General features: G+C 45.0%; 1 protein-coding gene across 1 annotated transcript in view; it reads left to right on the top strand.

Moving 5' to 3' along the window:
• Window positions 1-12,243: 12,243 nt before the first annotated feature.
• Window positions 12,244-27,550, top strand: part of CCNYL1 (cyclin Y like 1) — a 35,604-nt gene continuing 20,297 nt past the window's right edge. Inside the window, exons 1-2 of the mRNA XM_052793182.1 lie at window positions 12,244-12,722; window positions 26,297-26,371. Coding sequence (XP_052649142.1) covers window positions 12,491-12,722; window positions 26,297-26,371 — 307 coding nt within the window. The 5' untranslated portion in view covers window positions 12,244-12,490. The remainder of the gene's footprint in view (window positions 12,723-26,296; window positions 26,372-27,550) is intronic.

The following is a 27,550-nucleotide window of genomic DNA, read 5'->3' as shown; positions in this document are numbered from 1 at the left end:
CGCGGGGGAAGGCCCGGCCCCTCGCCGCCCGGCCCGGCCGCTACTCACGCGTCGCAGCCCCTGGGGGCCGCCGCGGAGCGCCCGGCCCGGCCCCCAGCGCCGCGGCCCCCAGCGCCGCGGCCGGGGGCGGGGGCGGCCTCCCCGCTGGGGAGCGGCGGGGGGCCGGCGGCGCTCAGCGGCCTCCCCCGGCGAGCCGGCGAGGGCGATCAAATGAGGGGTGAAGAGGGCTGGGGCTGCGGCTGGGGCTGGGGGGTCTCCCGAGCGCTCCTGCCGCTCAGCCACGGCGGGAGAGCGGAGCGGGGCGGGGCGGGGGGGGGGGGGCGGCCAGGCAAGGCAGAACGCAAGCCATGGCTGTCCGCACGGCGATGCCGGCGGCCCAGGGCTGGTGCCGGCCACCGCGGGCTCGGCAGCGTGGTGTGTGGCACTGGGAAGCTGCTGGCTGGGTAAGGGCTGTGCCTGCGCCCGTCCCTGGGAGGTCCTCGGGGCACCCCGGAGGGGAGAAGCGTCACGCTGCTTCCCGCGGGAGGCTGGGGACGGGAACGGGGACGGGGACGGGGGGACCTTCTCGCATTTTCAGACCTACGTGCCACGCAAAAAGTTACGAGGTGCAAAACGCTCTGTGGGACATTGTCTGCTGTCCCCGCAGCCTCTCTGTGCTTCCGGCTCATGGCTTTTGTTGCGGGGGGGTTTGGAAGGCAGTGCAAAGGGAAGGCGTTTGTGCAACCCACCGGCCTCGTCCTCCACTGCTGCCGCAGTGAACACTGCCTCTGCAAATGCTCATCACCAGCCTGGAAGAGATCCCTCAATAACTGGGTAACCACCGCAGAAACACAACACTTCTTGAGCACCTCGGTCAGAGCATTGACCAAGGCAGTAAAGCCAAAGTTGCTCTCAGCTGGTGGTGTGGCGGTACCGCTCCTGCAGCATTGTTTGTGCATGGGCTTCTCTTTACCTTTGGCTCCATTTAATCTCTCATTTGGCAAAATAACACAGTGCTCCTCTCCTTTGTGTGTCTCCATCTCCAGTTACTTGAACTTGCTCCAAAGACTGCTAAAGGCCACGGGAGGGCCGGGGAAGCATCCTGGCAGCGCTTGCGCTCTGGCTGCCTGGAGGCGCTGCTGCAGGTGCTCCACAAAAAGGCGCAAGACCTCCAGCCATGCTCCTCAGCCCCAGAGACGGGCCAGGCCTTGCGTGCGAAGGGCCACACGTGGGGGAGCAGGGCAGGGGAGCAGCATGCCTTCCCTGCACCCATCTCCAGTGGCTGCATGGCTTGGCAGCTCCCGGAGTCACCACCAACGGGGCAAGGCTGGCCCTGAAAGTTGGGGAGTGTAACCAGCTCCAGAAAACATCCCCACTCTTTCCCACAGGGAGCAGCAAATCTGGCTGGTGGACGAAAGCAAATGTGGTTACATCTAAAACCTGTTGATTTCAACAGAGTGGCTCGAGATTCATGAACGCCTTTGTGGAGGAGCGTTACAGGCTGCACAGGGGTAGCAGGAACTAAAGCTTGGTTTTAGGGTTCTGCTGCTGTAGGGGAATGGAAACCAGAATTTCACTTGCCCCAAACCAGTTCATACTTGTCTTACAGCAACTCAGAGTTCTCCTCATAAACATGCCAGAGCGGGTGCGATGATTCAGCTTACTGTGGTTTTATGTCCTAAAGTGCTGATCTCTTGCCACTGCTCCTGCTTTTGAGAGTTTGAAACTGCTTGTGCTATTATCTCGAATATTTTTTCGATTATTTATATAGGCGGTGTGGGAAAAGCAATGGGAGTGATTACACTTGAAATGAGAACTCTGCTTGGATGAGTTTTTGAATCACTTAACGCTGTGCCTAAACTACACCATCAGGCAAATAGAGGGAAACTCCCAAATGGCACAAAGCTTTTGCCTCCACTTCCCGCACCACATGCCAGCCCTGGGATCGCCAACCAAGATGCGGCAGGGCTCCAGTGCTCCCAACTGCTGCCTTTCCCCCCACCCAGATCAATTTTCTTCCCCTGCAGTATTTCATGAGACCAAGGGTCTGGCTGAATAGCAACTAGAGTGAAAAAAGGCTGTATGTGAAACTTTGCACATTTGTTCCCAAAGATGATAATGCAGCGAGTGCTTTTATTCCAAGAATGTGTTTTTATAAGTCAGATATCCCTGAATATCTTTGGAGCCCAGCAGGTTCTCTACCAATCCTGCCTTACTTCCCAGAAGTATTTCCCCTTCTTCCCTGCTAATGTTACTTCGGCACTGACTTCCATGAGCCTTAGACAGGAGATCAGAAATTAATTTCCAGATCGTAACTGGATATTGAAGCTATTAGAGGGGAAGCAAGTCCCCTAGAAGTTCAGTAAGGGCCCTGATTCCCCATACTCATTCTAAGCCTATATTTACCTGCTTTCCCCTTTCCATATCCATTTTCTAAGAAGATACAGTACCTGGGTATTATAATGGCAGAGAAAGAGACTTAGTTTCTTCCACCCTTCCTGACAGTAAAAGGATAAGGAAAATGCAACAACAAAGAACTATGGCTGAAACAGTTGCCCAGAACTGAAATGCTTTTTCTCCCAGCAGGGCTAGACCTTAGCGCAACAATAAAGTTGCAAGAACATAGCCTGGTTCAGCTTTTAAACACTGCAGAAGGCTATAAGGACACCTAAGCTGCAGATAAACTTGCAAGGTAGGAAGCAGCTGATTTTAAGGTAAGCAAGAATGAGTTAAAAGTATAAAGAAACACCGATTCAAGTCCATTCTTATTTCATTCAACTACTTGATAGAGCAGGCATAATGTGTCCATTTATACATAAATCCTGCTACCTCAGATGCAGGTAAGCTCCTTGGGGTAATTAAGAAAAAGTGTTTAAGAGCAATGGTCCTTGTAATACTTAGAAGATCAAAGAATCAAGTAGATGAGACAGAAATGAGTACAAATTATTTTGAAGCTGTACTAATATACCTCCCTTTCTGAAATCTTCTCTTTCCTGCTTAATATTTAAAATCCTGTCTTAGAAATGAATGTGACAATTCTTGTGATAGTTCTTCAGACACTGCATGTACCACATAGCTGCGCATGGATTTTGGAGCCATCCATGATGTGGGGAAAATACTGCATCCCTCATGCAGTCTCTGGTTACCAAGGCAAAGGCAGGTATAAATAGAAACAATCTGATTTTTTTTTTTAAGCCCTATCTAGAAACCTGTGTTGTTGATAACCCTCTGACAGCAACGCCTTATTCCAAATGGTTCTGTTCTACATTTGTGTAGAAACTTCTGGTCGTACATGTTTAATCCTTTCTTCTCTAAATAAATAGCAGCTACTTCTGGTTGTCATTCCACTGAAATATGAAAACTGTCTTTGAAGTAAAGTTTGGACAAATATCTATTTTGCTAAGAGCTTTCATCAACCAAACGAACACAAAGTGTGGAGAAAAACCTGGAAAAGAAAGCCATCTTTCTCCCTAAGTATCACCATAAGTGGCCATTCAAATGACTAGCAGTGAAATTATTTAACAATTTTTACATTTTATCTTCGCGAGTAGCTTCCTGGTTCTCCACGCCAGTGAGATAGATGGGGTGGTGAATCTTTTGCTGTTAAATACAAAGGGAATAAACCAGAGATTCATTTGGCTGATGACAGCTTGCAGTTGCAGAATTAAGACAGCCTCAGCTTGAACTGATCTGGATCATCTTTGAAACCAATGGGGTGAATGAAAAATAAAAACGTAAGTTTCTGCAGAAACTGACAGGTTATCAGTAGACCTTATAACTTGCTGCTTCAGCAGGATCCTTGCAAAAAATGTTAAGTATTGAAGTAAATCTATGGTCTGATCTAGGGTGTAATTTCCTTTACACACAGAGTTACATTAAACAATGGAAGTAATGATTAACAATATGAAGATGTATAATTTCATAAGTGCTTGAGCTGAAAGGCAGGAAGTTTCTGGAGCCTCTGAAGAGGGAATAGTTCCCATCAGTAACATTACATTCACGCCTTCAACCTTGCATCTTGATAAACTGTCATACGTAACCGCCACATTTATTAAAATGTCTTTTTACAGAAAGATCACTTGGCTTTTAGGGGAATTATTTGACTGATCTCTCAAAGGCCTTGCAGGTCTGAAAGCTGACATTATTCTGAAGTTTTAATTAAGGAACAAAAAGCAAAATGAGTAAGCTCTTCTTTGCAAGCAACCACTGCAGTTCCAGCTGCACTTCATTTGCTGGAAACCTCCTCCACTTGTCACTGCACTTTCAGATGTTCCCAGACCTACAGCCTTACCCACGTCCCCAGCTGCTGGACTTCCAGCCCGTGAGATGCCACGTGTTGGGTCTCATGGTGGGAGAGTCCCTAAGCCACCCGAGCGCGACTGACAGGTGAGCAGGCATCGGTGCACACCGGGAAGGGCTGCTCCGGCAGTGCTCCTGTGAGCCCGGTGCTGTGATTTCCCTCCTCTGCCAGCGGCTTCTGTACTCGTTGCAGCCGGTTGATGGTTGTAGGTTAGGGTAACGTGTGTCTGGCACGTGGCATACTGGGGCAGGGAAAAATGCTGCAAAAACCTCCCTTTTATGGGACCTGAGTATGGATCTAGAGGCTTAACGCTAGGTTGCCAATTTCTGGTGTGCTCTATAGGTGCAGTGTTATATAATTGGAGAGGAAATTGCAGTGCAAGCAATGCACTTTATTAATTTAAAACTAGTTAACAACAACTAATTTAAAACAATTTAAAAACAACTATATGGACAGGCAGACAACAGCTACAGCATTCATATAGATGCTAGGGCATCTGCCTCAGTGCAAAGGTTACCTTTTAAAACCAAGCAGAATCCAAGTTTACGAAAAATGTGGGGGTTTTAGTGTTATTTGTAATGGCATTGGCAGTGTTTCTCTTCTCCACTCCTTATAAGACAACGGAGAAGAAGCAAGTCTAAACAGTTTCAGGTACCTTAAAGCTAATAGGAAGTGCTCCTCAGAGCCTCCCTCCAGGCTTTGGTGGCCCAGGGTTGGAATTAAACCTTTAGAAGTTTGCCCTAAACAAACTTACTGCAGGGCTTACGCATGCAGTTTGACTCTTCTGAATTAAGTGGCACATCCATGTTAATGCTTGTGTTAAAATACTGAAAAGCATTTTTCTTTTCCTCAAGGAAATTTGTATCCATGACCTGCAGTAACAGCTATTTCTAACACTTGATACATCAAAACAGTAGTTCTGCCAGCCCTGTGCCCAAGAGCACTCAAAGTACAGCTTTGCAGGCCTCCATCTTGCTTGGCTTCAGCACATCTCGAATTCTCTTCTCAGGCACTAAGTCTCCATTACCTCTACCTTAGCCTTTGATAACTGTGAAGCTAGTTTTATTCTACCTTAAGGCAAAATGAAGGTAGGATCAGAAAAGAGAAGCTAAGGTAAAGAAACGTTAACTCCCATATGTTTGTGCTGTTGGTATCCCTGCAGTGATCCGGATGCTCGCATGCTAGCCAGGAAGCTTCTGCATTGCCTGTAATGACATCTTAGATTGCTGCAGAGGCAAAACGACGGATTTAATCAATGACACCAGCACTGCAGTCTGTCCTTACGCTATGAAACACAGGCTCCCAGCCCTGGTTTGCATGTATTCACTGCTAGCCAAGGGTAGTACAGAAGATTTTAAAGTGTGAAAATTTAGGGCTATTAAAAATCCACCTTGTGCGTTCTGAACAACCTCACTGGTTGCTTTTACCCCAAAAACCATTGGAATTTTGTATTTCCCTAACTACTGTTTTGCTTCAGGCTTTTTCCCTTAAATGGCCATAGTCTTATATTACTTGTCAGCTTCAAAAGAAAAACCTGCATGCAATATTTTTGTCCTGTCAGCTGGTAGTGGATTTCAAAACAGGATGCTTATTTTTCCCCCTATTATGTGCAACAGTGAGACATAGAAGTCTGAGCTTTTGTTTTCAGTTGGTTATACAGGTTCAACCTGGTGATTCATTCTTCCTGCAGCTATGTTTCCAGGAAAAGACAAAGTCCTGGCACTTCTCCAAGTTATCCATAGACTGCTTGAGAGTAGGATCAGTAAGCACTCTTTCTCCCACAGCTGGGACACTTTCTAAGAAGGGAGAAATTGAACAAAACACATCCCAGAGCTGGTGTTATCACCCTGCAGACAAACAAGGAGGCACATGGCCTTGGAAAGGCATGTGCAGTACTAAGTCAAAGTGAAGGTATCAGCAGAATTTACAGGATTTAAGATTCTTGGCCCTGTGAAGCACAACCGAGTATTTGCAAGGAGCCATTCTCCATTTCTGGGACTGATGGTGACTGTGAAGCTGGATGGTTTACGGAAAATCCTACAATTTTAGGACACTCTCAGCTTCTTGTTGCAGTTGCTGTGGGCAAGAAGAAAATACCCTTGGGTTTGGGAATTTTTCAAGAGTCGTCATTCAGATAGGAGCTGGTAACTATGGTTTCAGATGTCTCCTCTCAGGGATACTGCTGCTCACAGATGAAGGGAAGCCTGGTTTAGCATCATGAAGCAAGGGACTAGATGGTTGTGTGGTTATGAACGCAAGTGCTAAGCTTTCAGAGAGGGAGTTAAATAAAAAAGTGCACAAATCTACCTACAAGTAACCATCGCAGGAAATGTAAAGACTTGTCTGAGAAGTGGAGTTCCTTTGAACACAAGCAGACAGCGGCTCACATGTATGGGGCAAACAGGCCAAGTAAAGAGACAGAATTACCTTCCCCTGTGAGCCCACAAGCCAAAACACAGCTGGTAGCACTAATATTAGTCCTGTCAAGCCTGGCAGTCTTCATTTATTATGCACCCTGCAAATAATTATACATACAGTTAAGCTTATAGTTCAGAAGCTGCATTCAGTAGTTGGCAGGGTACATTCCTCACTGGTATAGATCCTTTGACCTCATTAGACTCGCATGAGGAGTGAACCTGGTCCTTTGTATTTTCAGAATAAATCATAGGTCTTTTTCATCTCTGCATCTCAGGAATATAGGTTGCTCCTCCTTCAGCTGTCATCACAATCTGACTTAGGGTCTGTTTCAGGATCCCACCTGGCCTTCCTTGAAGGCTGTGTGGAGTTCTTCTGGTGGTTACAGCAACTTCCCCAGAGGGCTTGAATTAGGATTAGTTTCCCACATTTTGGAAAGTTGCTTTCCCTTTTGTGAAAATTAAAGCAAACACACTCTCTCCCCACCACGCATTATTAAAAGTTAAACATGAGCCATCACTTGGAGGAGGAACGAATGCCTGTATAACAAACCTGCTCTCTTTAGGGAATAGTGACATTAAGTGTCAAATTTATAAACTCCCATCCGCACTGGCATTAACACCCACTGGAATCCATTCGGCAGTCAGTACCCTTGAGCTTAGTACTTTGCAGGTTACATTTAGGTCACATTTTCTTTATGAACACAAATGCAAAAGAATTACTTTTTATCTTCATAAAAGCAAGATTCAGGTTGGAAAAAAAAAAAAGTAAGCCTACAATGTCAGAACAAGTCAAAAGCTGCCCTGCTCCTCTCTGTTCCCTGGGAGAAAGGTGCAGTATGCTTTTGAGGAACAGACCTAGGGACCCAACTGAAGTTACTCCTACCCTTGGTTTCCAGAGGGGTGCATCTCGCCCCCGGCAGCTGTAGGGCCTGTGTCCCTGCCCCGACCGCATCCGTCCATGCTCTGGGCACTGCAAATCCCCGGTCTGCCTGCTGCGGCTCAGCTGGGCGGCACCTTGCAAGAAAACCTGCTGTAACCCACTCGCCGGGAAACGTTTGTCTTCACATTAAGGCATGGCTGCCTTGGTGTGGAATAGGTGCCAGGTGGAAGAGGGGATGCTCTCCCCGAGCCAAGCCAGGCACGGCGCGTGTTCGCTGGCTGCAGCGCAGGGGCAGCTCCCGCTGCATCGCCCTGCTCTGTGCTCAGAGCCTGGCCAGCCCTCTGGGGGGGAAGTTTTTATGTCTTGACTTTCAGGACAGTGCTGAGAGCTGGTCCTTCTTCCCCACAGTGAGCAACTGAAACCCGTTAGATATGCAACTGAAAAAAGAAAAGAGAGAGAATTTAAGAACCCAGAACGCCTCCATTTGAGGATCACACCTGCCTAAAATCCAGGACTTTGTTCTGTACCCTCCTTGCCTGAGTTACCCTGGTTGAATGCAGCACCGAGGCAGCGTTAGAATGAAACTAAACGTAATCCCCAAGAGGTTAATTGAGCATGAATGCTCAGCGCTAATCCAAACTACAAATACTGCATGCATTTAAAGCTGAGAGATAAACTGTTTTCTTGTCCCATAAGAAAACCATTTTAAGAAGTGTTTGCCCGGTGCAGAGGATGACACAAGTTCTTTCTGATTTGTTTGAATTTTGTCTGCAAACATGCAAGTTTGAGCCCCATTCAGAATAGGCCATAGCTCGTGATCAGGCTTCTTCCCAAGTGTCTGCCTCTGGCTCGAAGCGAGCAAGCAAATACACCCAGGAATCCCATTTCCATCAATTTGCAAGTCTGTCTTTCATGGCGGTTTTCACGCAGTAGACCTTGAAGCTGGAGTGTCCTTCCCAAGCGAGGTTGCAGAAATGGCACGCTGCTATTGGTGGGATGGGCGCTTGCCAGCGTTACCCACACTCTGCAATAGGACTTAATAATCTCTATGGGCCAGCCCTGTAATCAGGAGAGCTCAATAAAACTGACCCACCCTCCTTGCACCGTCATCTACACTGGGAATTGCCCTACCCCAGCCACAGCCGTGGAGAACCAGGCCAGCCCTGAAACCAGGAGGGGAGTGAACACTGCAACTAATGGGAAACGCTTCAAGCAGGGTGGAAAACGGTTCAGTCCAATGGATTATGTAAAAGCACAGTATTTGGTGTCTGTGAGCGAGGGGGGGTCGCTGCCCACTGGGTGCCCCGCTCAGAGAGAAGGGGCAGTAACTGCAGGTCCCGCAGCACAGACCTCTCTTCTTGGAGCAGGAGGAAAAAGGGTTGAATCTCAACGGTCTGTAGTAAGCTATTTTCAGCTTATGCATTCATTATTGCCAAGATCCGTCATCCAAAATGCCTACTTATCATGCAAAATGTGGAACTAGGTATGTGCTGCCCATTGTACATCGAAGTAATTGATTTTTTTTTTATAATGGAAACTGTCTCATGATTCACTGGGGTAAATCAAGCAAAACAGCAGAAAAGATGAGACGGAAAATAGGAAGAGAAACAGGACCAGTAATAAATCATGATAGATGGTATTCAGTATATTGATATAGCAGTCAGTCAATAGAGTGCTAAGCTGCATAAATAAAAGATAATGTGTTTCATCTCTGTAGGGCGTTGCTCAGGCTATACCTATTAAAAGGATTGCCTGGTTCTGCAGAAAATACACACAGCAACAGGTTTTGTCATATTACCCTGATAAATCAGATCTGTATTAGGATTTTAAGAGTTACTTTGCCAAAATGGAAGGGGAAACGAATATTCCTCATTACTGCAGCTACATGGAAACATGCACAGATATGGAAAAATACTCTCTACTGGTGTACTGAGCTATGTGGAAGCGGAAGCTTAAATTCTCCTGGAATGACAGGGAGGTGGGACAGTTTGCTGTTTCTATGATTTCCAGGGATTAAAGTCAGCTTCCTCTTGCTTAAGACCTACCTGAATAAGGCTATACAGAGAAACAGACTACTGATTTCTTTCCCCCCTCTGCATGTTTGTATAAATTCTGATACTCTACACCAGCGCTAGTGGGGGGGAAGAGCAGCCCTCGTCTCTTCCCCTCTGGAGCATTACACGCTGAGAACGAGTACGAGACCCACGGGAAACTTCAGCCTCTGAGAGGCAGAGGAACCAAAACCTTCACACCCAAATAGCAGTGAGACACATCACATAGTCCAGCCACTCCAAGTTCCCAGCATATTTCATTTATCGGGACAAGTACGTGGCGTTTTGGCTGTTGCCCTCGATGGCTGGGTCTCAGCGCTCAGACACGTGGTGAGCCACTCTTGCTCACTTCTTTTTCACCCTTGAACAAGGATTTTCTACTGCCCAAAACCGCAGCTTTGGCAAAGGGCTCCCTGAGGCTGCTCCGAAGCCCAGACTTAGCAGAGGTCCCAGCTTGCTGCTGGGATCCCACGAGGCACTTGCTGCAGTTGTACCTCCCTCCACCGAAGCCGGGCAGCCCCATCGCACGCGCTGGCGCAGCTGCAAGGAACAGGATGGGCACGGTTTAAGAAATGGACACTCGGTGTCATGGCTGTCTGGCTGAGATGTGCAGATTTGCCCATGAGTCCTCCCACCGCTCCGGATGGAGCGGGCTCGCCTCCGTTGGCGTTGAGCCGCTGGACTTCCCAGCAGGAGTGCAGCTTGCTCAGCCGCTGCCACTTTTTAAAATAGAGTCAGCCAGCAAACAAGTATGGGTATTGCTTTTCTGGTGTGAGAGGGTAAATTACACCAGTTTTAGTATTAAATAGTGCAGATGCAAGCCAGCTCTTATTCTTGGTTGAGAATTAATTACTTCACTAAACCACACCAACCCTCCAGCTTTCTTCTCTTCCCCCACCATCCTCACCAAAAATCAGTGGATGCAGTGCCAGAGGGAAGAAAACACCAACTTCTGAATGGCTGTTTTGCGTGAAGCTCCTTCCCCCCCCCCGCTCCCCGACTCAGGCGAACCTCCTGTCCCACCCGATGGTTAACTCCCGGTCCTTCCTGGATGTGGGAGTAGGACCCACTGTCCTACAGCTTTCCAAGCTGAGTACAGAGGCTGCGGAGGGACGTTGGGCTGAAGCCGTTCAAAAAGCGCTGAAAGCAAATCTTCTCTGAGGCCCTCATGTAATCCACAGCGAGGTCAGGTTTCTCTGGAGTAACAAGGCTTTACAAACCGTCAGTAGCGTGTAGAGAGGCTTAGCTAACACAGCTTAGAGAACTTGCCGGCAAGTGAAAAAGTATGGTTCATCAGTCTGAGGGACTAATCCTCATGTAAGACTATAAATCATTTAGTTCCTCCCTTTATTGTGCCTGGAATTAAGTTGCACAGAGTCCAGAAATGCAGCATCTATGACTTCCTCTGTTCAAAGAAACTAGGCACAGTTTTGTCTGAATACTCTGCGTACGCGATCACACGGGAGAGCCAACGTTAGGATTTGTCCCACAGAACGGGGTGAAACCCTGAGCCTGCCTACCTCTGGAATAACTGCCAGCATGATAGCAGCATTTTGTAATACTTTATGTGTTCTTAAGTCTTCTGCGGAGCCATTCTTCTTATCAGGGGGCCAGAGTTAAATTTTTGTAGTGACGGTGAGGTGACCCATTGCAGAACAACGTGTGTTCGTGCTTATCAGGGCCTCTGACTGCTGTGGGTATCTTGCCCTCTAAGCCATCTTCCCCGCGGTGTATTTGAGCGTTCCAGTCCTCTGAGAAGCTCTCAGGTAGCGGAGACTCACCCAGCAAAAACGCAGCTGCTGGAGACTTACAGAACAGCGAAACGAAAGTCCGCGGGAATCCCAGCGGCCACGTGTAAGCGTTGCTTATGCTCGACTGCTTGAGGGACTTCACCGTAAAGTCATCGGAGCCGCCCGCAGGGCGCCCAGGCGGCCGCCGCAAGCCCCCCCAGCCCGGCCGGGCACCCGGCAACACGAGCCGCCCGCTTAGCAGGCACGGGGACAGGCGGGCAAAACACCCCAGACCCCCCCAGAAGCCCTGTTTCAAAGGTTTCACTTTGATTATGGGGGGAAAGAGCCGGCGAGACTCGGAAACAACCTTTTAAACTTACAAGTGCAGCACCCGAGGCTGCCTGCATCCCTTACCGAGCCTCTCTGGACCGCTGTACGCGGCCACCGCGGAGGCGGCACACAGGCGGGATGTTATTAATATTACTATTTATTAATACAGTTATGTGTTATTTGATTACGCTATAGTATTGCTTTTAACGATTTCATTATTACTTTCATACTGCTGCTGCCGCCGCGGCAGCACGTGCGCAGCCGGGCAGCGCCAGCCAGGCGCGGGGGGGGCGTGGCCAAGGGCGTGGCCCAGCCAGGGGGCGGGCCGCGGAGCGGGGCCGCGGGGCCGCGGCCGGCGCTGCGTGTGCGTGTGCGCGTGGGGAAGGAAGAAGGCAGGCGAGGAAGGGCGCGGCGGGGGCCGCGTGACGGGCCCCGCGCCCATTGGCGGAGCGGCGTCACGCGGCGCCCCGGCGGGAGGCGATTGGGTGGGAGCGAGGCGGGGCCGGGCCTCCCTCCCACCCCCACCCCGGTCTCCCCCCGCCCCTCCCCCGGCGCGGGGGAAGGTGGCCACTCGCGCGAGGTCCGTTGCTCGCCGCGCGCAGGAGGCGGCGGGGGGGCTCGCGCGGCCGTTGGGGCGGGAGGGGGCCGCGCCCGGCCGGAGGCGACGGCGACGGTGATGGTGATGCGGCGCTGAGGCCCGCCCCTCCCTCCGTCCCTCCCTCAGCCCGGCGTATCGGCTCCCCCTCCCCCGCCCCAGCCCGGGAGCCGCGTAGCCGGGGCCCGGCGGGGGAGCTCCGAGCTCCATGGGCAACACCGTCACCTGCTGCGTATCCCCGGACGCCAGCCCCAAGCTTAGCCGGGCCCGCGGCGGCGGGGCAGCGCCGGGGCCCGACCGCTGGGCGGACGCGTACCAGGCGGCGGCGGCGGCGGGCGGCGGCGGCTCGGGATCGGCGGAGGCCGAGTCGGGGGACTCGGATCCCGGCGGCGGCGGCGGCCCCCACCTCCAGCACATCAGCGACCGGGAGTTCCCGGATGGTGAGCGGGGGGCGAGCGGCGGGGTCCGGCGGGCGGGCGGGCGGCGGGGAGCGCCGGGCACCGCGTCTCCGCCCCACCGGCGGCTGTCCCCCTGGTGCCCCCGCCCCGCTCCGCCGCGGGTGGGTGCCCCGGGGGGGGGGGGGGCTGGCAGCCTGCGGCGCGGCGCTTCCCCGCCCGCGGCTCGTCCCCTTTGTCCCGGCGGCGGGAGAGAGCGTGCGGTCCGGCGAGCCCCTCGGGGCGGGGGGGCCCGGCCTGCCGCCACCCGGGCCGGCGCCGCGCCCCAAGCAAAGTTCCCCGCGGCTGTCACCGCTCTGACAGCTCCGGGCTTCCCTGCGGGCACGGCGCCCGGCTGCCGCCGGACGGGGGAAACGGGCCGCGGGTCCGGGACCTCTTGCCGAAGTACAAGCCGCGGGGCCGGCGCGGCCGCTTAACAGGTAAACCCGGCCGAGGGCGGAGGAGCGGCCGGCTCCCCTCCGGCCCGCGGAGTGCCCGGCCGGGGTCCCTGGCAGCCCCGCAGGCCGCTCCCGACCCGCTGCAGGGGGGGGGGGGGGTCGGGGAACCCGAAAGAATCGTGGCAGAGCCCCCGGGAGCTCCCATTTGAGGTGGAAGTGTGGCCGCTCGTTTCTCCTGAACTGCGGAGTCGTGACTCAGTCGTAACGTTCAGGCGGTTCGCAAAAGCTGCTGCGCTTCTAGTCTCTGTTGAACAGGAGGAAGGAAGAGGGTGTGTGGGGAACGAGGGAATTAAGAATTACAAAGATTGTGTGCCTACGATGACATCATTGTGGCTGGACGTGGGTAATTTATAATCTAGCGATGCAGGGTGCTCGCTTATAGCTGTGGACTTAACACTGAGGTTCCCTGTCATGTAGCTCTCGCTGTTCCCGATTTGCTTTCCTTGAGCTCATGGGAAAGTACGTGTTTGCTGTTCAGGTTCCTTCCAGTTACACCTGGAGCACTGGTGTCACACAGACTTGCTCTGCTATGCATCTCCTTCCTTTTCAGACATGCCTAGGAAGAGCTTGCAGGTTTGTGCTGCAGTGAGAGTTACCGAGACAACATGTAACAGGTTAGGGGTGCTCGTGTCTGTCTGCATGTTCACGTGATTACCGTAAGCGTACAGCACAGTGTAATAGCTTATGATATTCAAAACTTAGTTTAATTAACAAGCATCTTGCTATTCCTTTTCATAATTATAACCACACCCATATGAAATACATTCGGTTGAAAAAAAGATAGCCTGTCTGACATCTTTAATGTACGATGCATACAATAACAATTATCACTGGCCCTCCATACTCGTCTTGAACTTGAGAAAAAAAATTTGGCCATCAGGGAGAAGCTGGCTGCACAAGAGTGTGAGGAAGCCTTCAGAAATGGAATTATTAAACTTGCATGGTTCTGCACAGCACCATATGGTGCAGCTGTTACAGAAACGAGATGGAACAGTCAGCCCCTTGGATCTCCTTTGAGGCAGCTGTGCAATACAGCAGTAGGAGAAATTATATTTGCTATCTAGGAGAAATAAAACTTTACCTTCTCACAAAAATATTACAGAAATCTCTCAGCTCTCCCATATTTGTTAAGGGAGGAGGACCTAAACTCTCTAAAGATTCTAATAACCCAAGCAAAAATGCCTAAGCTCAATAAATTTGCTCCGGAATAAGGGTTGTATTTGTTTGAATCATTAGTATGTGATCATGTCAGCAGTGCTAAGTAACTAGGCTTAATTGTGAATTCATCCAGATGTCAGAACAGGCCTTGAAGTAGAGAAGTATTTAATTTTTTGAATTTGCAGACATGAATAAAAGTATATAGTCCAAGAATAAGATAGTAGCTGTCTTTCGCAAATTTTACTTTTGTGGCTATGGAAACTTTAGTTTTGAAGCAGGAGGTAATCCTAAAATTAGAACTGCAGAAGTAGTATATGTTTTAGATGATTTTAAAGATCACTTTTACAGTGCTATGTGGTTTGCTATTGCATGGCCTCAGAAGTAGATCTGTTACAAATTATAGATGCTATTTGTCTACAGTTTTCTGATTGATATAATTGTGCAGGGCTGCAAAAAGTATCAGAGTTTGATAACTTTATGAAAATACAGTTCTGGATGGTCAGTATTGGAAGTAAAACTTCTTGTGTTCATTTTTGAACATTACAAAGCACTACCTGAGTAGGATTGAAGCAGTTAACTTCAAAACGTAAAGCATTATTTGTCAAGTCTGAAATCAAGTGTCATGAAACAGGCATTATAATGAAATTTTAAGTGATACTGCTATCTGTTTAAGACCTTCTATGAAAATAATAAATCTGTAAATGCAGCACTTGCATATACCAGATAGCTATGCTTATCCCTCTTAACTCTCGGTTATAAAAGCTGCCAGCATACCCAAACCATGCAAGCAGCCTACATGTTTCTGTGCTGTTGTCTACTACAGAGCATTAGTTTGTTGGTACAGTGGTAAGTAGTCCAGCAGTTTCATTTGAGGGATAAATATTACTTCTATAATTTATTAATGTATAATATCATAGGTTAGCTAAGATGCCAGTTTTGTCAATAACGGAAGGCTGGGAACCTACTGACTGGCCTTTTCTTGAATGCTTTGGCAGGGGGAAGAGGGACAAAGCTGCAGGGGAAAAAAGTCAAGATCATCTTGGCTATTTTTGTTCCATGCTGCTCAGTTCTAGGAGTTTCTAAGAACACAGCTAAATATATCGGAAAGCTAGCATCCAAATGTGATGGAGATGCTTCATTCCTTAAATTTCTATCTTGAAGTTGTTTCTTGTTGTTAAGTCTGTCTTAGCACTTTTGCACTTGTTTTGCTAAAGTTTAATGTATTGGTTGTATCAGGAATGCAGAAGTTACCAACTGAGCTTTGGAGTTTTTGTTTTGTATTGTTTTCCCTTGCTTTTTCATAGCAAGTGGAATGTGGTCCTTGCAGGTCTATGCTCTTAAATGAGAATTATTCTGTAGCTTCTCCAGCACACTACTTAACAGGCACTGCTTTCCAGTCAGCACTGCTTAGATTGTCTGTATCAGATCAGAATGAAACAAGAAAAATCTCACTTTCTTAAAATGGGGAGGTTATGAAGTGGTATTTATGTAAGACAAAAAAGGAGTGGTAAGTGGGATGGATTTAAAACCCTGTGAAACTGAAAGTGTAGTGTTTCCACAAAAGTTAATTCAAATGGGAAGGGATTGTCAGATCCACTGCTAAGAGAATTTAAAGGATGACTTTGTATTTTATGGTTCTCAAGATCCTGAGCCATAATCTGTTCAGTGCATGCTTTTTCAGAATGAGAAATAAGCCTGCAGTTGTGGATTGATATGCTAAGCCAAGTTGTATTAAGTAAATGGGAATAAATGTAACTTTGAAAATTATAGTTTCTTCCAGATAGGTTTATGCCTACTGTTAAATATCAAAAGCTAAAATGAACCTGAAGCTGCTAGTTGACTCTTCAGCTGAGCATTAAGTGTTCCTTCTTTCAGCGTGCAACAGTCCGAAGCAGTTTGAATTGATCAAAAAGGCTTTCCTATCTAGTTTCAGAAATGGCATCTCTTTGATCTTAACGTGCCATTTGGGCTGTGCTGGTTACTGTTTTTTGGGGGAGGGGGGTTGTTTGTTTGCTTTCCCAAATGAGTGTCTGCTAATCTTTATTTTCGGCTTCTTTTTTCCTGTGATTTTTTTTTTCTGGTTATTTGGGGGAGCACTTCTTATGGCTGACACTTTATTGCCAGATCCCTAAGTTTAAACATAGATCTAATTTTTCATAAATTCTTTGATCCTTGGATAAAACTAGAACAAGGCCTCAATTGTCAGACTTTTCTCACTTGTACCACCACTGCTGTTTACTGAGTTCAGCAGTTTTGAGCAGAGGTTTGACTGATTCACATGAACCAAGGGGAAGATTGTTGACCTACTGAACTGGTGGGACAAAATGACCTGGTACATTCACCTGGAGAACTGGTGGGTGGGTAGGTGGTGAAGAATGACAAGGGAAAAGACAATCAGGGATGAGAGGGAACAGCAAATGGGATCAGGAGAGGTGCTGAGTGGGATGTGGTCATCACACAGAGGTTAGATGGGAAAACAAATGGAAGGGGACTTTGAAGAGGGGAGTTAATAGAGAATGAAGTAAGTGAGATTTACCTGAACAGGCTCAGACTAGTGCCTAGATTCAAATACCTGTGAGCCTACTTTTCTTTTTTCAACAGCCCTCTGGCCCTCTAGAGGCTGTGCCATGCTGAAAGGGGCAAGCTTCAAGTTGCCTGCATGCCGCAGTTATTAAACGGTGTTGAAGATGAACAGATACTTGAATATATTGATTGTCTGTGATCTGATTTCACCAACAGCTTGTCTATAAACCTCCTTGCAGAAGGTCTAAATACTGTTCATTTGTTCCTCTCTTATATAATGTGAGCTTACTTCAAGCATGGGGGGGGGGGGGGGGGGGTTCCTGTTTGTTTTTTTTTTTTAAATGGTGGTTAAAATGTTAGTAAGTTAAATTAAAAAAAAAAAAAAAAAGAACACTGATGGCAAGGAGTCAGCTTTTTGATGCCAGCAGTTTTCAGCACAGGAGAGGCTTGACAATCTCGTGTTGGTTTTTTGTGCCTCTCTATTTGAAGTTCTGTAGCTGCATAGGCTGACAAATACTGTTGTCTAGTTAGACAAATATGAAGTTGGGGGTGAAAACCAACGGATGCTCTGGTCTCTTTTCCGGTGTTGTGTCTCCTTTTTTCCTTGTATTCACCAAGCTTTTCACCTCACTTACACTCACTCTTCTTTCCCGAGAACTTGCAATATCTCTTTCCTGTAACTGACTAGGAATTAATTACAAAGGTATTTATAGCAGTTACAAATAGTACGTGATCTTGACAAATGTGAAAAAATTGACTCTCTGTAAGCCTGAAACACCTTGCATGTTGTTGGCTTAAGATGCCTAATGTCATGGCCTTTATGAAATGATCTGTAAAGTGCCTGTAGTGGAAATGACTGAATCGTTAAGTTGTTCAGAGACAACGATGAAATTGATCTACAAATTTGGGAATTGGAAATAGCAGAAATCATCGCCATAGTACAGTATCTATATTTCTGTTCTTATGCTTGGGTACTGCTGACAGCTCAGGAATCCTCTATCCTTTTCTCTCTTCACTAAATCTTGTAGACTTCTGCAGTGAGCAAGTTTGTGTAAGCCTTAGGTTTTTTAAGAATAGTTGATATGGAACATATATACATGAAGCTCATATGGAGGGAAGCTGATTTGTTTGTTTTGGTGAGTGTGTTTCTTCAGGCTTCCAGTATAACAGCTATTACAACTGAGAGATTTTCATAAAGTAGGAAATATTGGAAGGAAATATATGGCTAACCTGAGGGGTTTGATGAAACTTATGGAACTAAGGAAACTGAATTAATTTTCATCTTGAGCCTTTTTTTCTTTTTTTTTTTTTTTTTTTTACTTTTCCCATGTAACTTATCTCTAGGATCCTTTCCTCTTCTGGCTTTCTTTAGGAGAGTTGCTCATTTCCCTCCTACCTGTCAAGGTAGATGTTGTAGAGCAACAGAAGTTTTGTGGCTAGAAGTATCTGTTCTCTCAAGTGTGATCAGTGTGGTGAGGTCGTACTGAAAAGCTGACTAACAGGGGAATGAACTCTTGCACGAGCCAACAAAACACAAAAGCCTACTCCTCCCAAATTTGCATTACACATTAAATTAAGGTTTCTCGCAATGTTTCTTCCACATATAGGAAGAAGGAAGAAGTGACTGTGGGAGGCAGGAAGAAGATACTACCAGACATTAAGAACCCAGACTTTAGATCTGTAGATCCTTGCCAACAAGCTCATCTTGAGATTTCTAAATCTCTTTTTTCTTCATTACAGCTAAAGATTGAATGTGCACTTTTATTTCACTCACTAGAAAAATAATGTTTTCAGAAGAAAACTCTGAATGTTTCAACTTGAACGGACAAACGAGGATGCAGCCGGCTTAAAAAGCTTGGTGCTATTTATTTAAATGTGTAGTAAAGCCACATGAATAAAACTGAAGATCATACTTGCAGGTGATGCAATTATCAGGGTTACCTCAACAGTTTTCACAAAAATCCCACTGTCAACCAGGTAGCGTTCTGCAGCATTTGATGAGCTGTGTGTGTATAGCACAGCTTTGCTTCTGTTTGGAGGTCTGAAAGGGTCTTGAGTCATTGCAGTAATCAAACATAGTTGTTGGGTTTTTTTCCAGTGTGAAAAGTAACGCTGGCTTGTCATCAAACATTTCAATCAGACTTGGATAATAAACTGTTGAATGCCAGTTTCTTTCAAAGACAAAAAAAAGCTTTTCTGTAAAACTGTTGGATGTGTTTTGGTATGCAGATAGTTATTTCTCTTTTATAGAACAAACTGCAGGTAAGCTGAGAATCCACAAAGCCGCTGTAGAGTGACTGTGTTTGAGCCTGGGCCTAAAATGGCACAAAACTTGATGACACTGTTAATTTTTGTAAAAGCCCAAACTTCATCTGAAGTTTGTGTTAACGTGAGCAGTTGGAAGAGGAGAAGGAACATATGCCAGTCCATCAGGTGGCATGTGATACCTAGCACACAGTACAGTGCATCTTATTTTGGTTACCTGCAGACACTAGATGAGACTGGAATTTCTGGTACTTGCCTGTTTTTCTTTCTGAACCATGTCTTGTGATAATTAAGGCAGAGACATATGAGGAGTTGTTATGGGGAAGGCTTTCCTTACACTTGCAGTTATCAGCATGGATCTAGGATTGTAAAATTTGGTTGATCTTTAAATTTTTTTTTTGGCTTATCAGTTAAAAAATTAGAGCTGTGAAGTTCTACTTCAGCTTCTCATCGTAGTGAATTGTGTTATGTGCGAAGGTCTATGTGGGGAATAAAAAGTGGACAGAATGGAAGCAATTCTTTCTCCTCATCTTTTTAAATGGTCCTATGTTAAATGCAGTACAGAAACACATCTTTAACAAAACATTAGTTACTTTTAAGATCTAGCTTGTGAACTACTGTTTTCGTTCTAGTTCTGAGATAAAATCCTAGGGATATCTAGTTTTCCTTCCTTTTAACTGGTCCTGCCTTCAGTGTGGAATTTGGGGCACTCCTGACATCCTGCTGCTCTGCCTAGCTAAACCATGTAGAAGTGATTATAACCCTGGCAGGTATATCATGAAACACATGGAAACCTACAGGACTTTGTTCAGTCCCAGAAAGGCTTGGTACTGTGTACCGTGGTACAGATCTCTCTACCATGTTTCCCCAACAGGGGCTGTGAACCGAGTGCAATAGGATCATGTTGGGATTTTCTGTGGTATGGATCCAACTACACTTTAAGAAATGCAAGAACACTAATAGTGTATTGATTTTTTTTTTTTTTTTTAAACCACAGAAATGAATAGATAACTTAAACCCTGGCTATAGCCCACAGTATTTAATAGATGGTCTACACTTTTGCTTTCTAAATTCTTCTGATTTTAGTAGCAAATTTGAAATGCTTACTGTGTCAGTTTCTTGTTGAACCAGCCCAGCTCAGGAGTGTGGTGTAAAAGAGCAAATAATTCCTTCTTGATTAAGAGAGCTTGTTATACATTGAAGTAATTTCTTCAGCCTTCTAAAACATCACAATGCGCTTGGATGTGGGCTGAGTATTGGTAATGATACTGCTGTTCTCATAGTAGTGTCATAAAGAACAACTGACATTTTAAATAGCTTTAGAACATCCTTCTGTGTGTATTGTGTAAAGTCACAATCTTTAAAAATAATCATTTAACAATGAGGGTGGTCAAACACTGGCACAGGTCGCGTGGAGAGGTTGTGAAGTCCCTGTCTGTGGAGATATTCAAAACCTGACTGACACAGTCCTGGACAGACTGCTCTTGCTGACCCTGCTTGAGCAGGGAGTTGGATTTAGGTGATCTTAAGAGGTCTCTTCCAACCTCAATGATTCTGTCTTTCTGTGAACAAACGCCAACTGTGTGGGTTGGTTTTAGTTGTTTTCCTTTTTAAATAAAGAGTTGATTCCCTCTGGGGAGTTAGGAGTGTTTTTAAGGGACCTATGCATATGCAAGTGTTGGTTAAGATTGTTTTCACCAAGATTCTCCCTCAGAATAGAGTTCCTTTCTGAGAACTGGTTGTGTTTGAAAGCACTTCTGAAACACAGATCCAGTCCTTTATGTATTCAAATTTGCTTGTATTAGTTATGAAAACAGAGCAAGTTTTGTATCTTTTGAGTCCATCCCATTATGGAAGAGAGATGTATTCTATTGAAGATGAATAATCAGGAGATCAAAGTGCTTTCATTCTGTGCAAATCTGGGGAAGAAGGCACCCATGGAGCGTTTAAAGGATAGACTAACCTGTGTGTAACTGACGACATAACAGGAGAAGGCAAATGGAAAACAACCTGTGCACGCTGCATTCTATGGTGTGTTCCGTGTGGCTGGTGAGGAGTTAACAAAGCAGGTTGAATTTAGAAACCAGAATTTTAATTTTTAGGAAAGTTTTTGGAAATAGAAATAGAATAACATAATTTAAAGGACAAATAATTTTATATGAAGTTATTGTTAGGAATAACAGACTTGCTGAAATGTATTAGCAAATTTGTTAGTCTAATTTGTTTTAATTTTTAAATGTTTATTGAGAGTGCTAAGGAACTCGCATCTTTCACACTGTAAGGTAATGAAATATAAGGGAAGCTCAAACATTAATCAAAGCTAGTAACCCACTGAGCAAGGGAAGAAACTCAATTTACAGCAAAGAGATGATTTTATGATTTAATGCTTTAAATATGTGCTGTATCAAAATGTTACTCTGTCTAGTAAAGCAGAGGATGGGGCTGTTAAAGGAAATGCAATATTTTAGTGTTCTAACACTGTGAAATCATCAAAAGGCTGCTACTTAACAGTGACTGTCGGCTTTATTCATGAGATAATACATGTAGCACGATGCAGTGTGCAAAATGTGTTCTTAATAGGTAGAAATCACCCATGGAGGTGTATAAAACAGTAGGTAAGTAGCTAGCATTATAAATTCCTAAAACCCACACACTTTCTTATATGGCATAGGTGAGTAAAAGTAAAGTCTTCATGCGGATTTTGTGTTGAGGAAAGGACATAAGATCTTGAGCTAGGGGCAGAGGTTTGCTTTTAAAAGTAATATGATCTGCCCTGTGGGGGACTGTATGCTCTTATCAGCGCATGGAGCGCACAGCAGCAGGAGAGGAAGCTGAGATTGTCTGAAGGGCAAGCAAGCTGCAAGGGATTCTTTAAAATGAGAATGGTGAGAGAGGGAAGCAAGTTCAGGCTTCTCTGTGCTCCAATTGGAAACAAGGTTGATCTGACAAGCTTGGTAGTACCACATGAGTAAATGGCACTGAGATGCAGAGAAATAAGGGGGAAGGCTATTTTTAATTCGCAGTTCTCAGAGAGAGGTGGAGGGCCGTTGTAGTGTGGCTACATTGCTGTGCTGCTCCCACAGACTTAATTTCTAGTGGGAATCTTCCCTTCTTACCTCTTTATCGCTGGGTGTGAGGGTCCGATAGAAAATGTGTTTTGACTTCTGTTGAATTGAGAGCCTCTAGAACAAAAATGTTTTGGAGTTGTTTTCTTGCTTTTTATATCATCCTGTTGCTTCTCTCATTTCTGTCATTCCTGTTTCTGCATGTTTTAATTCCCATTATTTCTGTTCCTCCCGTGGTGTACCATGCTTCTTTTTCTGTTAACTTCCTGTGAAGCTTGAGCTTTCTGTCATACATCTTCTGATATAGCTCCTAATTAAGATTTACCCTTATTTTCAGGGCTAGATATCTTGGTTTTGGACTCATAAGTGCTACACACTTGAGTATGAGTCAAATTGTTTGCAGACAGGTTAATTTCTTCCTCTGGCTTTTCTTTTGCCATGTTTTCCATTACATTTTACCTCTTCTCATATCTTTATCTGCCTCTTGCCTTATGCTTCCTTCATAAGCTGTATTGCTGTTGCTTTTTGGTATTTCATGAGCAACACTGACAGTTTAGGAAGAGCAAATCATATGACTAATTGTTTGGAATAAAGCATGGTCCAAGGAGAACAGCACAGGACAGTTAAAATTCTCTGGCTGCTTGGGAGGGGAAAGCTACAGGGAGGCAGTCTGCTACATGCATCTTTGCAGTTTCTTGCAAGAGAAAAGCAGATGTACTGTTTCTGCTAATGCCACATTATTCTGGGATAAGAAGCCTAGCTACAGTTGGTCTCTATCACTTCTTGTGGGGTTTTGTACCAGGGGCTGCACAATGTGTCTTGGACTTCACTAGTACTGTAGCTCTGGTTGTATAATCTGTGTTGTGGATTTAATGTGCTGTGGGTGGTGATACACCTGACTTTGTCCAGCAGAAAGCATCTTTTGTCTGGCAGAGCCACTGTGGAACTGGAGTCAGTGAAGTCTATTTTCCTTTCACTGCTGTTTATCTCCTCAAATGTGTGGGTGTGCTTGGGTTCAGGGGGGCAAGTTTGTCTTGTGTGGCCATGTCAATATTGTGTCCCTTGGTACATCCTGCAGTGCTGCATATCTTAGACCCTTCTTGTCTGGGATTAAAGTTGGTTATACTTGCATGTGTTTAATTCTTGTAGTGCTTTTAGCCCTAGACCTGATTTCTAACATCTAAGAAGCATGGATATAGGGACTAGCAGAGCACAAGAGGGAGGAACAATATAAGAAGCGAGCTTTAACAAGTCATGTAGTTTCAAAGTAAATCAAAACCTCAGGGAAGTCAAGATGTTAGTGTATTTTTTTTTATGGCGTGAGGGAGGATGAACTTTATCCAGTACTCTCTCATCCCTGGGAAAAAAAAGCACCTGTCCTGTTTAACATTTATCAGTGACTCGGAGGCGGCAGTGGAGTGTGCCCAAATCACAGATGACACCCAGCTGGGCAACAGTCAATATGCTGGAGGCTGCTTGTTCAGATGGACCTAGATAGGCTGGAGGATTGGGCCAACAGGAACCCTGTGAAATTCAACAAGGAGAAACACAAAGCCCTGTGTTAGGAGTTACTGAATTCAGTAGCCCTTTTCCCTCTGTTTTCCTCTGCTTGTTCCTCCCCAATCTTCCTTGCTGCCTTCCCCTAAATGTCATGCAAATCTTGTACAGTCCTACACGCTCTTCCCTACCATTCCATAGTGAGTCCCTTAGCCCTGTAGGCATTAGTCCCCCTCGGTGGGAAAGGTGATGTGGGCTCTGTGGACCCTCATTGGAGGTTTTCAAGACTCAACTGGGTAAAGCCTTGAGTAGCCTAGTTCTGCCTCATAGCTGACCCTGTTTTCAGCAACAAGTTGAACTGGAGACCTCCTGAGGTCCTTTCTAACCCGACTTACCCAGTTATTCTAAAAGTTGCTGCTGAACTGTAAATAAATAAATTTTGAGTTGTTTGCTCTGTTTGCATCATAACTTGCTAATAATAATCTGTATTTTAAACCTGCATATTGCAGTCTTGTTCTGCCTGTTGATGATTTTTAAGTTATTTGGTAGACTAGCAAAATACTTCCATTTCTGAATCACTCCTTTCTCAAATCTAAAAAGTTGTTTGATATTTGCCATTATTAGTGAATTCCTTGGTCTGTGTCAAAGTTTGTTGTTTTGTGGTTGGTTTTTTTTTTAATAGACTGCTAGCATTAGAAACTAGAGTTGGTCTCTGTACTGTCTCTTAAAATTAATTTTGCTAAATCAGTGTTGGAAACTTGTCAACATTGTGGACAAATTTTAAACAATAGTTACACTATTTTGTTGAGATGTTACAAACAGTAGTTAAAATGTGCCAGTATGGCATACTATTGTGTGCTGGAATTTTTTTCAGAGAATCAAATGTGTATTAGTGGTACTTTGGGTATGAGCTGTAAGGCAAATTCCATTGTAGGGCTTCTAAACCAGGACTTCTTACATTTTAACCATATGATTAAATTCAGGTATCTGTTCACTGTGTGTGCCATGAATGAGCACAGTAAGGTGAAAATAGAAATACTGGTTTTGTAAGTTAGCTTCTAAAACTGCTCGAGATGGTCTGCTTTCATAGCTGACTCTGGCCTTTTTTGAGGGGCGGGGGGGAAATTCCTGACTGAACAATCGTTGTGTTCCTAAATAGACGTTGGCCACCTTACTTACACAGTAGAGATTCAAAATTACAGTGGTCTGCATCCTGGACCAGTGTCAGAGCAATACTGTTGGACTAAGATCAGTGATGTTGTAAGCCAAGTACTTGGAAAACATCCAGGTCTGGATACCAGTGTTGTGTACCAGTGGGAATCTGGAATGAGAAGTCTTGGGGACACACGTACTTTTGCAATTACATTCACTTGCTGACGCATGAGGGCTGTGGCTGTGCTGTGGGTTAGGTGCAGTAGCACAAAACATTCAGATTGTTAAGAATTCCAGCACCAAGACAGTTTGTGCATACTCTGGCTACTATTTAACCAGAGTTCTGATGTCTGAGGGCATAAAAAGCTCTTAAGTTTTTTTTTTTTTTCTTTTTTCTTCATTAAAAGTTGATGTTGATTCTTAGATGACTTTGTTTTTTAAGGGTGTGGTAACTGCATTGGTGTACTACCTCGAAACACTAACGTGCAAGTTTGCTAGCTCGCATGCTTTTATGGTTAGCATGGCATAAGTAGCACACAGGAAGATCAGAATGACAAATGTAAATGGGTGCGAATTTGCTCTTTCCAGGATGTACAGGATCGCAGTACTAGATTATTCTGTTTGTATGTTCGAGTCAGTGTGTCTGTAGCATGACTTCCTTGCAACAGCTGTTTCTTCTGTCAAAGCTAATGCAGCTCAAAATTTCATCATGATGTTTACAGTTTCGTCAACAAACTTTTTGGTGATTACTCCCATCTTAATCTAAGTAATAATCTTAACATATCCTCATCTAATGTCATCATTAGTTCATCGTGGCAAAGGATTAAAGCAATCATTTTGTTCTTCAGTAATTATATATTAGCTGTACAGGGTTTTACTTAAAATTCCAAAAGAACAGAATAGCGTAAAATCCATGTTTTGGTATTTATCAGCACTGTAAAAGTTACTTACTGGGTTCTTTTGTAAGACCACAGAAATTGTTTCCTGCCCTATTGGGTACTTAAACCATAGAGTGAAAGAGAGAAAGACCAGCAGTGTCTTTTTTTTTTTTTTTTTTTTTTTTTTAATTATGCTCTCAAAGTTGTAGCTTTTTGCCCTCTATGGAGCACAGGCTCCACATCCAGCTACCCTAACATGCAGGGGCGCATACTGACTTTTGAAGATGTATGTTGTTTTCCGAGATCTCCCTTTCCAGATTTTGTTTTGATGAAAACCATAAGCTACTTCAGAGCTTCATGGCAGTAGGAGTAAGTCCACAGGCTTTTTCTCAGAGGGGAAAATGTCAGATTTTTATTTATCTTGGCAAAAGTAAGGTTTTGCTTTAGAGAGGCAGCCCATTCTATGTATTTCTGATCTTGTCTCCATCACTGTGCTTGAGCATTTTAAGACTGGGTGGGAATTGTTGCAGTAATCATCACCTTCTGTTAAAGGTCTCTCCTTTTTTTTGTCATTTCTGTTTCAGATTTAGCCTTGGAATCTAATCCATCTGATCATCCCAGAGCAAGCACAATTTTCCTAAGCAAGTCTCAAACAGATGGTAAGCTAAGTTTTTGCCAATTTAAAAAAAGGCGGGAGAAAAACTGGAAAAATAACTGCCTATTTTAATTATACAGCTTGAGAACATTTAAATTACTTTAATTCTTTCAAAGCACAGGGATTAATAATTTGCGTATTTACACAGAAATCTGTTCATAGGCTCTTTTACTTAACACTTAAAATCACTTGTTCTTCTAAACATCAGGAGATTTCAGAGTCTGGATCCTAGTAGTCTGAAGGAGCAATGCTTTCTTTGCTAGCGTAATTCAAGCTTCAAGCAGTGGTGGTTTTTTTTATGACCAAGGACTGTTTTAAAAATTGCTTTAAATTAGAAAATAATAATAAAGAACTAAAGGACAGTTTTCTGTAAGGAATAATAAGACTAAGCCATCAGTCTATATCAGTTGCTTTTGAATATGTTGTATTAAACCGTTTGAATAGTTTCAGTAGTATAATTATTCTTGAATCCTGGTTTTAATTACATGGATTTATCTGCAGATCCCTTGTTCGCTTAATAAAGTCAGTTTTGAACAATTACTATAGCTTGTGCATTCCAAAATGCTGTTAAAAAGTGGAGGCGTTTCAATATTGCACAAATAAAAAAGAATTTTGAGAATAGTAAATTTTGAAGTTGCAACTAAAAAGGAGTTTAAGATATTCTTTTAAAAATTATTCTGTTCCTTTTATAGTTGGTTCTTGTTTGAAGAACTGTTTTTTCTAAGACTGTGTTGCACTTGAGATTGGATGTGTTGATGGAAAGCTGCAGTGTGTCTTCTACCTTGGCATAGCTTTGCCACAGAAAAGTAGGATTATTTTGACAGGTCTGTCAATTGCAGTCCTGCTATTCAGAGTCTTATGGCAAGCAGTAAAATTGTCAGTTTCATCAACTTTGCAATGCTCAGATAATCTGTGAGTAGTGGAAACAAGCACTAGCATGATTCTCCAGAAGAGATGATACCAAGGAAATGTAGCCCTCTTTCCTCAAGGCCTCTAAGGTCAGTCTTCAAACAGACAGAGGATCTGACCTGCATATTTCAAACACCTCTTAGAGAAGCGCTGCTTGAGTTGCAATTAGCAAGTTGACATAGTTCTTGAATATTGTAGTGCAGCTTCATTCACTGTGCAGCCTTTCAGCCTTGCTGCAAATAACATTCAAACTAAATGAACATCCTCATTGGGG

This window comes from Harpia harpyja, chromosome 7 (genome assembly GCF_026419915.1).
Source record: "Harpia harpyja isolate bHarHar1 chromosome 7, bHarHar1 primary haplotype, whole genome shotgun sequence".
Classification (NCBI taxonomy): domain Eukaryota; kingdom Metazoa; phylum Chordata; class Aves; order Accipitriformes; family Accipitridae; genus Harpia; species Harpia harpyja.
The sequence above is the reverse complement of the archived record's forward strand: the minus strand, read 5'-3'. Positions and strand labels throughout refer to the sequence as shown.